Raw genomic sequence first — 14093 nt, forward strand, 5'->3', positions numbered from 1 at the left:
TCCCAGCAGTTTATAGTACAGTTAGTCAGAGGAAAGCTGAAAGTGAAGAAAAAGGAACATTTCCAGACAGAACAGGAAATGGGCAGAAGCAAGAAACATAAGCAAGAAAAAAGACCTAATATTTCTTGCCCCACCCCAGACATACACATATAAATAGTGAGCAAGTGATTTCCCCTGCCTCTGGGCTGCCACATCTTTGCTGCATCTCTCTGGGACCACACACCACTCCCTCCAAGATGTGGGCAAAGGTACTGTCTTGTTTCTTTGCACCGTAAGATGCATTTTTCTTTTTAAGCTTCTGTATCCTCACTCTGTGTTTTAGTAGGTGTACATCACACCATGGGACATGTGGTTTACTGGCTTTAAATGACTAGTGTTCCTCAAGATAGTCTTAATGGTTTAAGCACAAAGCTAAATGAGAACTTGTCTGAAATAACAGGTACAATGGTCATCACTGTCAGAAAAGAGAAATCCAACGTGAACAATGTAATTAAAAGCTACTAGCATAGTGGGGGTGGGGTGAGTCTGCATTATAAAGGAGAGAGCAGCACGCCTGGGTTTGTTTAACTGAGCAAAATGAAGGCCAAAAGGAAATACCATCACCCTATGTGTATATGTGCAGGGGAGTAGAGGAAGAGGAAGGATGAGAAGAAAACAGGAGACAATTTCCAAAGAAAGAAAAGAGCTATATTCAGTAATGCAAATACAAAAAAAAAGCAAGCATGTCTGTAGACTGGTTGTAAATAACATGTACCTCTACAGGGAGAAGTTTCTAATGGTCGGAGAAGGGAGGTTCTAAATTATTTTCTAACAGAGATATTAACAGCAGCTAACAGTTCCAGCCAAGAAGCAGGCTGAATTTGCATAATGGATCAATGCTTAAAAGGAAAGAAAAAAAAAATTAGAAATATAATTCCCAGATCAGTGGGAGCCAGGAAAAAAAAGGAGACATTGCTTTTCAGAGAAGCGAGATCTTGTCTTGAAGAAAAGCTGGGACTCCATGTGAGCATGAATTCAATGAAAGCTGGGATCTAGGAGCAGCAGGTGCAAAGTAGGGCTGCCAAGTCCTGGCTCCCACTGAGCTCCAAGCTCAGCAGGATTTGGGATAGCAATTCTGCTACTCAAGGAGATTAAATCTTGCCTCCTTGTGTGGCGTGGCTGCACTGGATTGAAATGCCACTTTTCCACTAATTTCAATATCAAGAAGAAGGTAGTATGGAAAGCCAAAGGTTTTTTGCTTCTGTTTTATATGAGTGTTTGTATAGATACAGATAGAGATATATAGATAGATAGAGGGATAGATAGATAGATAGATAGATAGATATCTCATAGATACTGATAGCTGTATCTGATATCATGTGATATCTTGCAAAGCTACATCACCTACAGCGCTTACCTTCAAGAACTCAAGTCAGGGAGAAAGCAGCAGAAATACAGAACAGATGAGGACATTGATGAAAGTATAAATAAAATATAAATAACACTGTGGCCTTTCTGGGAATAAAAAGAAGAATTCAAACCTTAGTTTTGCTGATGCAATTCACATAAGCAGGGGCAGGGCAACAGAAATGGTCCACATGCTAAACAGTAGCCTGAAACTGAAAGCAAAAAAAAAGAAGAAAGAAAAATCCTGTGGTGTTGTTTTGTTTTGTTTTAATTAAGATAAATGTCTACTTTTTTTTTTTTTTTTTCTCCTCAGACTATTACAGGAAATTTTGCCAATGTGATTCATGGTTTGAATGCAAACCACTTGACAGACCAAGTTATTCAGAGAAGCAAGCGAATGATTCTGGATACTCTTGGAGTGGGCCTACTGGGTACCACCACCGAGGTCTGCCACAAGGTGACACGCTACAGCAAGGTGAAGAGTCTAGCATTCATAGCACACCTTAAGGTTGAGCTTTCAGAAAACTAAGGAAAATTTGGGCTATGAGAGGAGATTTTGTCATGGTGGAATTGTTTTGGGGATGGAAGGAGAGACACAGTGTTCTTCCCACTGGAGACAGGGAAACTTTGTTGCTCAAGTTACTTTTGGATGGGCAAAGGTCTGTGTAAGAGATGGTCTGCTAAGATCCCCACTGCAAACACAATTAATGAAAAAAAACTTCCTGATTTTACTGCAAACTTCAGCAAAGCAAACATCACTTAACACTGGACTTTCCAAAATAAGGAAGTGTTAAAGTGTTGGAGATGTTAGCGGGTTAGTGGTTAAGAGTTAGTGGTTGGTTACTTCCAGTCCATAAAATGTAATTGTTGTCTGAGGCACATGGGTCATGTTTCTCATCCAGTCTTGCTCTCCCTAAACTAGAGGAGTACTTGAACCTGAGTACTTGACTTCCCAACACAGGAGAGCATCAAATGAGGACAAGTTTAGCCCACTGTCTTATTGATCAGACCTGCCTAGCTGGACTCGGGCTCCAGAGCTCTGTGTGCCAGTAAGTCTTAATACAGAGATCCCCTCCTCCCAAACTGTGGTAGTTTATGTATGTCATTTTATTTAGTTCCTCAAACACCTCTTCATTGGCTAAAAGATCTGCACAGCAAAAGGAAAGGAACAGAATCCTTTAGAGCATGGGGATACCAGCACCAAGAGGCCATATATAATGTGTTCAGGGTCTTACTAAAAAAAAAAAAAAAAACAAAGCAGAACCTTTCACTGGAGAGCTTCCCCATCAAAATGATGGCAGTCTTGAGGGAACTGACAATGAGCAGTGAGAAGGAACATCAGTGGCTAATCAGACATTGTGTGAAGGTATCGAAAGGCCAGGCAGAAGGTGTTGGTCTGCCCCTGATGTCTGTTTGGGTGGCAAGGGACATAAGCCAACAGGAAACTGTTTCCTTGTGTGCTTTCTGAAAGAACAGCATTTTTCTTGTGAAAGGGAACAATTGGGTTCCAAGAGGGTATGGCCTGATCTCAGTTACATCAGAGATACAGCACAAATTTATCCTTGAGTTCAGGACTTAGAATTAATTTGTGTCCATTTCTTTCAGATCTACAGCTCAGATATATCTAGTACCATCTGGGGACACTTGGATTTCCGACTGCCTCCTCTGTATGCAGCTTTTGTGAATGGAGTGGCTGTAAGATATGCTCTTTTATTTGCTCCTAAATCACACCGATGACATTCTTGCTCTAGAAAGAACAGGATGTGCCTAAAATTTTAGTTTATTCTTCTGCCTGAAGCCTGCTACAAAACTTCCCTAGACTGTTCTAACATGCTTCAACTTCTTCCAATGAGACCAAACTTGAGGATTAATACATATATCTAATCCAACTTAACAGCATCCCTTATCTTTAATATGGGACTTGGGGCTGTTTTCAAAGGTCAGAATTCTACAGCTTGTTAGAACCTTGCCACAGCCGTGTTACAAAGAGATACTCTTGCTTTCATCTATTTCACTGGGACCCAAATTTTACACCATCTGGCAAAGCTTAGTTACTGAAAAACAGAAAGCCAGATAAATGCACATATATGTACACACATATAATATCACAAGGCAATTTAATCTTCAGTTACACAGTTTTCAAAATCCAGTCATATAGTTTGGAGACATACTTTGTCATTAAAGCAATAGCTGACTCCCCAGACATTTGTCTAAATTCAGATTGAGACTGAAACCATTTGAAATTGAAAGATGCACGAAAGGTGGGGTAGAAAAATTAGGCAATTATGCAAAATTAGGGAAGGTGGCCAACCAAGGAAATGGTAATATTAAGCCTGTGTAAATTAGTGTGATAACAAGATCAGAGGTCCATTTTGACACCTCATTTCCAGTGTAGTGAAAATTACCTTGGAAATGACATCGGGTACGTCTCAGCTCCTAGCAGCCCATGTGATATTCAAATCTGGCTGTGAGCAGGTATATGATCATTTCAGTTTACATCTTGGTCACAGGTCAATTCTAAACTCTTATTAAGGACACCAGGAACACAGCTTACCAGTACTGGGTACAAAACGTTCCTTATCCTGCACTGCAGAGCATCTTCCCAGCTGGCATCAAAGTTTTGCAAGGCGGGGTCCAGTTTTTCCTCTGTCTGTTCCCAAGTGCAGTCCTCAGAAGGGCACATTCCCAGTACTACGGGGCAAGACCTGAGCACTGGGGAGCCTGACCACCAGTTTGCTCTGAAGTAAGACACGGGTGAACAAACGTGAAAGTTCAGCTTTTGAGGCATTGTTATGTCATTAAAAATGCTGACCCTAATGTTCTCAAAACTCTGGGGGTTTTCTGACAAGGAGTACGTCGCAAACACTGAGTGCACTTCTGGGAGCAGTCTGCTACCAGAACAGCAGCTGCATGTCATGCTTGGAATGCCCCAAATCACCTTGAGTAGCTGCACTCTGGGCATGCAAAAGAGTAGGCACCTCTCTGGGGACTCTCAAGGACTAAGCAGCTCATCCCAGTTTTAAGAGTGTAGCTTTTCCTAGCAACACCAGGGAGTCTGGTTTCTCATGTGACAAGTTTTGTTTTGACATGCTGAAAATTCAGGCTAAAGTCTGATCTACGTTTGTAGTCTTGTGCCCGTTGCCTGTGGATGGTTGCAGCAGAGAGGTAGTTTTGGTGATTTAACTTTCAGTTTGCTGTATGCATTTGACTGCTAAAGCTTTAATGGTGTGTACCTTAACATCAGCATCAGTTGCAGCATTGGGGAAGTTGTTGCATTATGCTTATATACTGTTTAAAGGGAAGTGAAAATTCACTGTTCACAGGGTGAACCTAGAACTGCTGCTTTAATTATATTAGTCTAATTAAAGTAGCAAAATCCTATTGTAGAAAAGAAGAACCATTGTCACACTGGTTTTAATCCGGTGCAACTGAATTAGAATTCTACTCCTTTGGGAAAATTTGTATTGCATTGCCACTTCTCACAGAGCCATGTTGGGTGTACAGGTCTTTCAAAGAAAGACTGCTGAAGTTTTGCTTTTTAAGAAAAATATCTCTCTTCACATCTTTTTTTAGACCAGTAACAGCAGTTTCAATTGACTGAGACAACCCTGCCATTTCAGAGCTTATTTCTGATCACTGCATCTCTCTCCATTAGGTGCACTCAATGGATTTTGATGACACGTGGCATCCAGCCACACACCCATCTGGGGCTGTGCTGCCCGCTGTGATTGCACTCTCAGAGGCCTTCCCTCAAAAGAAAAAAATCTCAGGTCTTGATCTGCTCTTAGCTTTCAACGTGGGAATTGAAGTGCAAGGCAGGCTGCTGCGCTTCTCCAGTGAAGCCAGGAATATTCCAAAAAGGTACATAGAAATGCTTCAAGTAGAGCATTGAGTAAAATTTTTTTTTTCTTCGTGTTAATATACTTGATAAAATGCGAGTTAGAATACAGGCAGAGTTAATCACATTTTCTATGTTATTTTCTGGAAATTTAGAAAAAGTTAATCTTAAATATAAATGCATTTATATAACACCTTACAGCTTAGCTAACAGATTTCCTTTTGAGAGGACTGATCACTTTACAAGGAGGTGATGAACTCCCTATTTATTAAAAACAGCAGCAAAAGGGCAACTTTTAACAGCAGAGGTCTCAGGTTTCCATGAATACATACGATCATGCCTCACTTGCACGAACACTTGTGTGTTCCTCCTACCAATTTTGCAAAACTCATTCAGAATAACAAAAATTGCCTTCCCCAATATGTGTAATTTGTAGATAACTATGAATTATTTACAGATAATTTGTAGATGACTATAAATCATGATGCTGGACATTGATTCAATTGGGCATTAGGAAGAATTTATTCACTTAGAGAGTGGTTGGGCACTGGAATGGGCTGCCCAGGGAGTTGGTGGAGTCATCATCCCTGGAGGTGTTCAAATAAATGAGTAGATGTAGCACTTGAGGCTATGGTCTGGTGCTTAGGGAAATGTTGGGGGGAAGGTTGGACTTGATGATCCTGGTGGTCCTTTCCAACCATAGTGATTCTACAATTCTATGCTTTTGCCGTTATTCTGTTCAGCATGCCTTAAACTATGAGCAGTTCTAACATTTCAGTTGCTTTCTGGGGAAGACCTATTGTGAGTGGTACTATTTCAGTTTAACTTGTCCTTGGGGAAGAGCGACAACTTCTTCTGTTAGGACCACACATGAATTCTAAATCTATCTTTGTTTATGGTCCAATCTGTCTTCCACAGCAGTGGAAGGAAATTGGAACTTGTCTATATAACGAGTCAGGTGACTTTTTGAAATATAGTAACAAAGAGATTTTGTTTTCTTAGGTTTCACCCACCAACTGTAGTTGGTACGATGGGGAGTGCAGCAGCTTGTGCTAAACTGCTAGCTCTTGATCAGCTGAAATGTAAAAACACCTTGGCTGTTGCTGCCTCCTATGCAGGTGCCCCACTGGCTAATGCAGCAACCCAAACAAAGCCCCTCCACGTTGGCAATGCTGCCAAGCATGGACTGGAAGCAGCTTGCTTAGCATTACAGGGCCTTCAAGGAAACAAACAAATCTTGGATATGGAGTCGGGGATAGGTGCCTTTTATACAGATTACAACCCACAGACTCTCCCAACCTTGCAGTCCTATCCCTGGCTGCTGGACCAGCAAGACGTGGCCATCAAACGCTTTCCTGCTCATCTTGGAACACACTGGGTGGCTGACGCAGCATCTTCTGTTAGAAAGAAGCTTGTGAAAAGCAGTGACCACTTACTCCCCCTCGATAAAATTGAGAAAGTTATTCTCAAAGTCCCGGAGGTCAAATATGTGAACAGACCCAGCCCTACCTCAGAGCACGAAGCTCGACACTCCTTCCAGTTCGTCGCGTGCTCCACTTTGCTGGACGGCAGCATGTCGGTCCAGTCCTTTGCCAGCGAGAACATTCACCGGCCAGCCTTGAGGAAGCTCCTCTGCAGAACGCAGCTGGAGCACCCTCCTGATAACACACCTAGCTTTGAGAGTCTTTACTGCGAGGTGAGTGTCACCCTTCAGGATGGCAACACCATCAGCGACCGCTGCGATACGTTCTATGGGCACTGGAGGAAACCTCTGAAAAAGGAGGACTTGGAGAAAAAGTTTCAATCCAACGCCTCCAGGGTCCTGCCTGCAGAAGCCACAGAAGGCATTATAGAGACAGTGTACAATCTGGAGAAAGTAGAGGACTGTTCTGTGTTAGGTGCGTTTTTATCGGGACAGTCAGCTAGAGCACTTTCAGAGAAGCTGTGCTTCCTTTGACTGTCCCAACCAACAGCTAAGACGCTGTTCCCAAAACAAACACAAAATTCTTGTGACGAACTGTTTAGTGACTCAAGCACTTTTAAATTGGACACCTGAGGCAGAAGAGCTATGCTCAGTCCAGTATTGTGGGTTTTGACTAAATAATTTAGCGATTACATGCACTGCTCCGTCACGATGAATGGAGGATCCTATGCTGGTACCCAACTTCAAATATCTTTAGACCTCTGGAAGCAGAGCACTGCTTCTGCATGACAAAATTTTTCCTCCTCTTCTGCCAAAAAAAGTCTGCACATTCTGATTCTGCTAAATAACTCCATAAAGGAAATTCAAATACTGGAGGAGTGTGGAAGTGCTGTGTGTGTGAGAAACATCCCTGTGAAAAGGACAGAGAACAAAAGCCTTTATATTTTTCTATAGATTCAGCTCTAAAGACTCCTTGAAACGGCCACTTGTTAAGTGAGGGCTTTGACGTTTGTGCTAAAATAAGCCCGGCACACGTGCAGAGCAGCAGCACTTGACACCACAACAGGCCAGGCTCCGCTGTCACGGCTGGCCTTGCGTTGAGCAGGCAGAGGCTGGTGTCCCTCCCGATGGCACCGGCTGTGGAGCGAGAGGGACAACTCAGCGCTCCTCGTCATAGAAGCGCCATTGCCCAGCTCCATCTTTTGGCTGCTCTGTGGTGCGGGTTTGGTCCTGCTGTAGTGCTGTTCCAGCTACAAGGCGCTCACTCAGCAAGACATGGTCAGCACCAATTAGTGGTGACAGGTTTAGATCACTTCAGGCACTGCACAGCATGGACTTCAGTATGCTCATTATGACTGACAGAGACCTGTGAGCATCAGAACCCTTCTTGTGCTGAGACAATTAAGTGTCCACAGTGACAAGCAACTTCCCTTGACAGTGAATTCTGGGAATTTGTAGTTCCCTCAGAAGAAAGCCTTGCCACATTGTGTTTCTAAGAGGCTGACAACCTTTGCCCACATTTGTAAGATCAAAGCATGTGTTCTAACATACATAAAATGTACCTTCCTTGGGGCACTGAACTATGACTAAACCTCAAATTATTTCCTTTATTAGAACAAAAGCTGTGTCTTTACCTGTCAAAGTTTAGGGTGGGGCCAGCAACTAAATGACAGATCCTCTCTATTAGCCCCCCTCTTTTCCCCCAAGGGGTAGAGAAAAAGAATAAGGGAGCAGGACTTACGGACTGGAAAAGAAAACTAAAAACAGATTTAATGAAAACAGTATTAACAAAATAAAATATATTCAAAACCAGTATCCAACCTAACCTCCCTGATGGCAGCTACATCACCATCACCACTAATGCTGTGGAGCAGGCACTGGGGAAGTCCCAGACCGGCCTCAGTGGCAGATGGGAACTGGATTCAGGAACATACAGATGGGATCAAAGGCAAAATGGACAGAGTCCTCTTTGGATGCCAGCCATTGAGTAAGAGAACTTGACCCTCACAATCCCTCAAGTTTCTACTGAGTATGATGTATAAGGGATGCAATACCTCGCTGGTCAGTGTAGGATCACCTGTCCTGGCCCCTCCTCCCTGCAGGTGGATTTACTTTCTGCCCCCCTCTGTGTGGTGCAGAGGATTCAGCAGTGACCTTGGTCTGCACACCAGTCCTTGGTGGTAACTCTGAACATGGAGCGTTATCACTGCTAGAAGCAGGCACTGTCTGCAGGAATGTGCTGCTGGCTTCAGACAGAGCAGCTAGTTAGAAAAGACTTAGCTGAAAAGTAAAATCATTGAACGGAATTAGTTCTGTTCTACCCCAAACCAGGACTTTCCCACACATAATGTATTCATTTGTACTTAGGCCTTTGGCTCTTGGTTTATAAAGTTGGTTTATCTAGGGGGACTCCACAAAAATTTCAAAGGTCCGTTAGTTATATTGCTTAAAGGCTTCATGGGAAGAAAAAAACCCCACTTATTAACATTATTTTCTTTTCCCCTTCTGATTTAGAAAGAAGAATTTACTCACTTATACTGAAGGTACACAGGCTCACTTACAGCTATTTCATCTGTAATTATAGCTGGGTAATACCAAATGTGAATTACTGAGAATATCATTAGTGACGTTATAAAACCCTGCTGGATGGGGGGGGGGGGGGCCTACATTACCTTATCAAGACTGAATGCATTCAGATTCAGGGGGGAAAAAAAAATGGAAAATAAACCCTAAACCAACGCAACCAACACAACCTTCAGCACACGCTTTCTATTTTAAAAGAGAAATAAATAGGACCAACTCAGTGATAACCATCTCATGTATTATAGATTTAAAAAAAACAAACTAACCAACCAAGAACTGTGAGGTTTCACAGGTGCATTGTTTTATTAATGCAATCAAAGGAAGCTAAATGCTTATGCTTGGCTAACTTGATTTCCCTGCAGAAGTCTGCACGCTTCCAGTCAAGCAAGTTTCAGCACTTCTTGTACCATTGTTCCGATCCCGTCAAAGATTTCATGCAGAGGAGCCTTGCACATGAAAGCACAGGTCGTAACTATTTTATTGGCTTGATCCACATGGGATTCATTTACATTTTTGCAAACGTGCTTACATCCAAGCTCTGCTATAGCAGATGCCGTTTCAGCATCAGGAAACCTGTAAATAAAAAGGTTGTAATTAACATAAAGAGAAGATACCACCACAAAGTTCTGCCAACATAATGTGAACGAGAGAACTACAGGAATATTTAGAGTGAATTGTTAGTCGATGATGACAAGGGAGTCAAGCAGACTGGCACTGTCAGGTTCTCCCATCCCCTTATGGACTCAACAAAGTATCTTCAAAAACAAGGTCTGAAATGCAGAGCCACAGTATGTCAGAAGGTACAATTCTGCTTTTAACAATCTTTCAACAGGTTTACAACTACCACCAGAAAATCTTTATTAAATATCCCTGAGCAGACAAAAGCCTACAGATGCAACTTAAACAGCCACTCAAATTACCATAGGGTACCTAGTTTCTGAAGAGCAGCTGGACAGATGCCCAGTCTTCATGAATCGTGGCCTTCAAAGGCACTGGGTAAGCAAGTTCTGTGTCTCACTTCATATGAGCTAACATCTATCACTCGATTACCACGAATGCAACATGAAAAGATCACTTGATATCCTTGGTCACCTTGTGATTCTGTACAAGTGGCCGAGTTCTGTCACATTTAGGACCGACGGGTGTGGTGACATCCTGTGATTTGTCACCACCCACAACGCACAATTAAGCCCGTGCAGGAGCCTACGGCACCTTCAGTGGCTCACAGACCACCTGGCTTAGGCAAGAGACAAGGGTACCTACAGTTTTTGTATTATTAATTGTAATGTGTCTGTGGATGCTGATACTACAGAACATATCACAGACCAACATATTTCTGAATTCAGGGATAAAAAGTTCCAGCATTGTAGCACCCAAGTCACGCAACCTCAAGGATTCAGTTTATCTGCACTGAGAGTTCTGTGCCTACTACTATTATGCAAGAGGAAATCTGAAATAAATGCAAAATGTCACTAATAATTTATCCAAGTTTTACTGGCACCAGAAATTTCAGACTTCTGCATAAAAGACTGTCCATTTCTAACCCTAATTCCTGTGCAAATTACTCCATTCACTTCCTTCTTACCTTCCATCTATGTTTTTATCTTGTCCAACCGTAACCTCACAACCAGGAAAGACTTTAGCTGCCAGAACTGGTGAGATGCAGCACAAACCAATGGGCTTTTTAGCACTGTGGAAGGCTTGGAGTGTGGAGTTCACGTGCTCATTGACAGTACAGTTCTTGCCATCTACAGCCCAGGAACACAGGTTCTTTGCTACTCCAAAGCCACCTGAAAAAAAAAAAAAAAAAAAGTAAACCAAAAATCCTTCCTAAAATCTCAAATATGAGATACTGCTAAAAGCCATTAAATTCAGTACCAGAGGTAACTTCTCCTTTTCTTTTACAAGAGTGTTGGTATAACATGGGACTGTTACTGTACTGCAAGCTTTCAGCACGTGAAACACCATGGTTTACAATGTTAAAAGTTTAGCAGCACAGTTCTTATACCATGTATGTTACACTGGAGCAAGGTTAAGCGTTCTGGCCTATGAGCAACAAACAGACAAACAGGAAACTTCACATTCATTTGCTAGCCACTGGTAAAGCTGCACCAGCTGACACACACCCCTCAATAAGCAAGAAAGGGATCAGAAGAAAGACCAACAATAGTTCAAAAGAGTGTAATTCAAGAGAGTAATGATGCAAACAGTAATAGGACCATCTACAGCAATTCACTCTCAAGTTTAAGTTCAGCACTTAAGCAATTACAGGAGAGCTTTTCTTCCTCCCCTAGAATTATTTTTGGACTTTAAAAGAAAAAAAAAATGTTAACACAATAAAAACAAAAGGGATAAAATGGATATTACATGGAAAGGAAACGATAACACGATATTCTGAGACATATCACTTATGAATGATAAGATAATTTTCTATTAAGCATAATGTTGGATTTGTGTTTCTAGAAGTAAGTTATAACAGTCCTTTACGTGCATTTAATCATTGTTTAGTTGTACAAACATTGTATTTTAGAGCACCTTCATTTGCTGGATTTAGAACCATCAGAATAATCAAAGTAAGAAGCTTATTGGTCAGTGAAACCATCCCATACATTCGATTCCTTATGGAATATGCATAACATGAACTTTGCTACAATAAACAAACTGAAATTTCCACAAGTACTTCAATGCACAACCTCAAGGAACTTTGCCTTATCAATGTTTTTCCTTTCACTCTTTGTTTTTCCTTTCACGCTTTCCTTACTTCTGAGTGTTACATGGACTGTCTGAAGTAAGACTTTAATTTTCAAACCTAATAGGGTTTTTTCCCTCTAAACGTTATTACAGCAACACCCCCGAGCCCGGGTTATAACAGCATGAAATTAACGTGGAAAATATTTGCTAGCCTTTATTCCCTGATGAGTGCTGATGTCACCCCCCCATTTTAGGGCTAGAAGCAGGTTCCCCTGCGTTATACACACCCTCCCTCTGCTGGCCTTACAAGAGAGCACAGCGTAACCACTGCAAAACTGACACGGGCACAATCATGCAGGCAATATTTAACAGCACTACGAATAGGCTGGAAAGTGACCTTCAGCAAGTCATAATTTCCTCGTGACGTTTTGGTTTCTTCATTTCTAACGTGATTACAATTATATCTGTCTGAAAGGCAATTTTGCGGTCTATAAATAAGAAATTACCCAAACTCATGTTTAGTATAACATGATCAGCAGCAGACCAGATACACAATTAAAACAAAACGTACTCACATCTAACAGGGATATAAACATAACAGAAATATATATAACCTATTTGGCAACCTGCTATTCTGTCAACAACTTCAGAGGCCCTAAAATGAAGGCACGGCCACATAATGTCAAGTTCTGGCCCTGCTTTTGTACTCTGGTCACTGTTCTTGTCTGCAGGTAGGTACTGAAGCTTTCACCACCTTTAAATGCATAGCTTAACACCAACTAGAACTTTCTGTCACTTTAAACTGGTGAAATATAAATTAATAAATAAACTGAGGTGACCTGTTATCCCATGAGAGCCTGCTAAAACATTTCCTCATCCCTGGAAAAAATCACGAAGAAAGAAAGACAGAAAGATGAAAGAAAGAAAGAAAGGCAGAAAGACAAAAACCCACATACGTCTCAAATTCAAGAGTGTAATTTGGTCTCCCAACATATTTAAAAATAAAAAAGTAGCTGAGACAAAGCTGTTAATTTTTTCTTTTAAAAGCACCTACCAGGGAAAATGACCGCGTCAAATTCACTAGCTTTCAGTTCAGCCAAATCTTGAATGTTTCCTCTTGCCAGTCTGGCACTTTCGACTAACACATTTCTCTTCTCTTCTGCTGGACTTCCTTTTAGGTGATTGACTACATCCCTTTGCTCAATATTAGGCGCAAATATCTTCACCTAGAATACAGAGAGGAAGCAATTTTGTGAATGTAAACAGCACTCATATGTACTGGTCACAATAAAGACCACTTAATGAAAATAGATTTTGTTCCTGAGTTTTTATCAATGAGATGTGGATTCCACAGGATGGATCTATCGCAACATCTGAAGCGATAGGTGATGCATTAGGATGGGTAAACCCATCAGCCAGCCTCCCCATCCTATTGCTGCAGCTTTTTGATGTGCTTTCTTATGCCAACATTATAACCACTGGTTTTGCCAGGGCCTGCAGATACCTCCTCTGTGGGTAATCTCAAGGACAAACAGGGCATCACAATTTATACCAGCAGACTTGGACACACAGCTGAGTCAGCAGAAAGGCTGCTCTTAACTGGCAGAGGATCAGGGTGCCAAGACATGTTAAAAAATAAACAAAAGATATAGGTGCAAACTTATAAGCATTGCTAGTGCAAACATCAGAGTTACTAGTTTTCCTAAAAGACGGGTAGTATGGAAGGAATAATAAACCGAAGAACATATCTTGGTTAGGCACAAATGGGGAAAGCTGCACTAAAACCACGTAGCTCTGGGACAGGTGTACTGCAGGGGCTGTTTGTACGTCTCTGCTTTGACGCTTGCTTTGGAGACTTCTCAGTGCTTGCCGCTTTAGTTGAGAGGCCAACGTCGTGCTAAATACGGGGGTTTGTTGTTCACTTGATGCTGCTGTTCGCATCGGACACAAGAGCCAACTGAAGCCCCAGCTGGGACAAAGCACACCCCTGCCACGGCCCAGCCCAGCCTCTCCAAGGAGCTCCAGCTACCGACAAAAGCGAGCCCGCAAACGGCTAGCAGAGATCGCGCGGGCGAACCCGAGCGAGGGAAGCGCCTGGCTTCGGGAAAGGCGTTCGGAAATCCAGGGTTGTGACCGGGCCCCAGGAGCAGGCTGCGGGGGACGGGGGAGCGG

At 42.2% G+C, this 14093-nt stretch overlaps 1 protein-coding gene and 1 pseudogene across 2 annotated transcripts; one reads left to right on the forward strand and one right to left on the reverse strand.

Annotated features, from left to right (window-relative positions):
- Positions 1-205: 205 nt before the first annotated feature.
- Positions 206-7191, forward strand: IRG1 (immunoresponsive 1 homolog (mouse)). Its single transcript, XM_008940962.1, has 5 exons — positions 206-248; positions 1700-1861; positions 2992-3081; positions 5042-5247; positions 6227-7191. The coding sequence occupies exons 1-5, from the start codon at positions 237-239 to the stop codon at positions 7179-7181; spliced, it is 1425 nt and encodes a 474-aa protein (XP_008939210.1). The 5' UTR covers positions 206-236; the 3' UTR covers positions 7182-7191.
- A 2318-nt stretch (positions 7192-9509) lies between these two features.
- LOC103773592 lies at positions 9510-13147 on the reverse strand (annotated as a pseudogene). The gene is made up of 3 exons (XR_608162.1): positions 12976-13147; positions 10816-11020; positions 9510-9803 (listed from the first exon to the last, which is right to left on the reverse strand). The product of XR_608162.1 is annotated as an ES1 protein homolog, mitochondrial pseudogene (transcript).
- Between the last annotated feature and the right edge of the window lie 946 nt (positions 13148-14093).

This window comes from Merops nubicus, unplaced genomic scaffold (assembly GCF_000691845.1).
Source record: "Merops nubicus isolate BGI_N331 unplaced genomic scaffold, ASM69184v1 scaffold8710, whole genome shotgun sequence".
NCBI classification, from domain to species: Eukaryota; Metazoa; Chordata; class Aves; order Coraciiformes; family Meropidae; genus Merops; species Merops nubicus.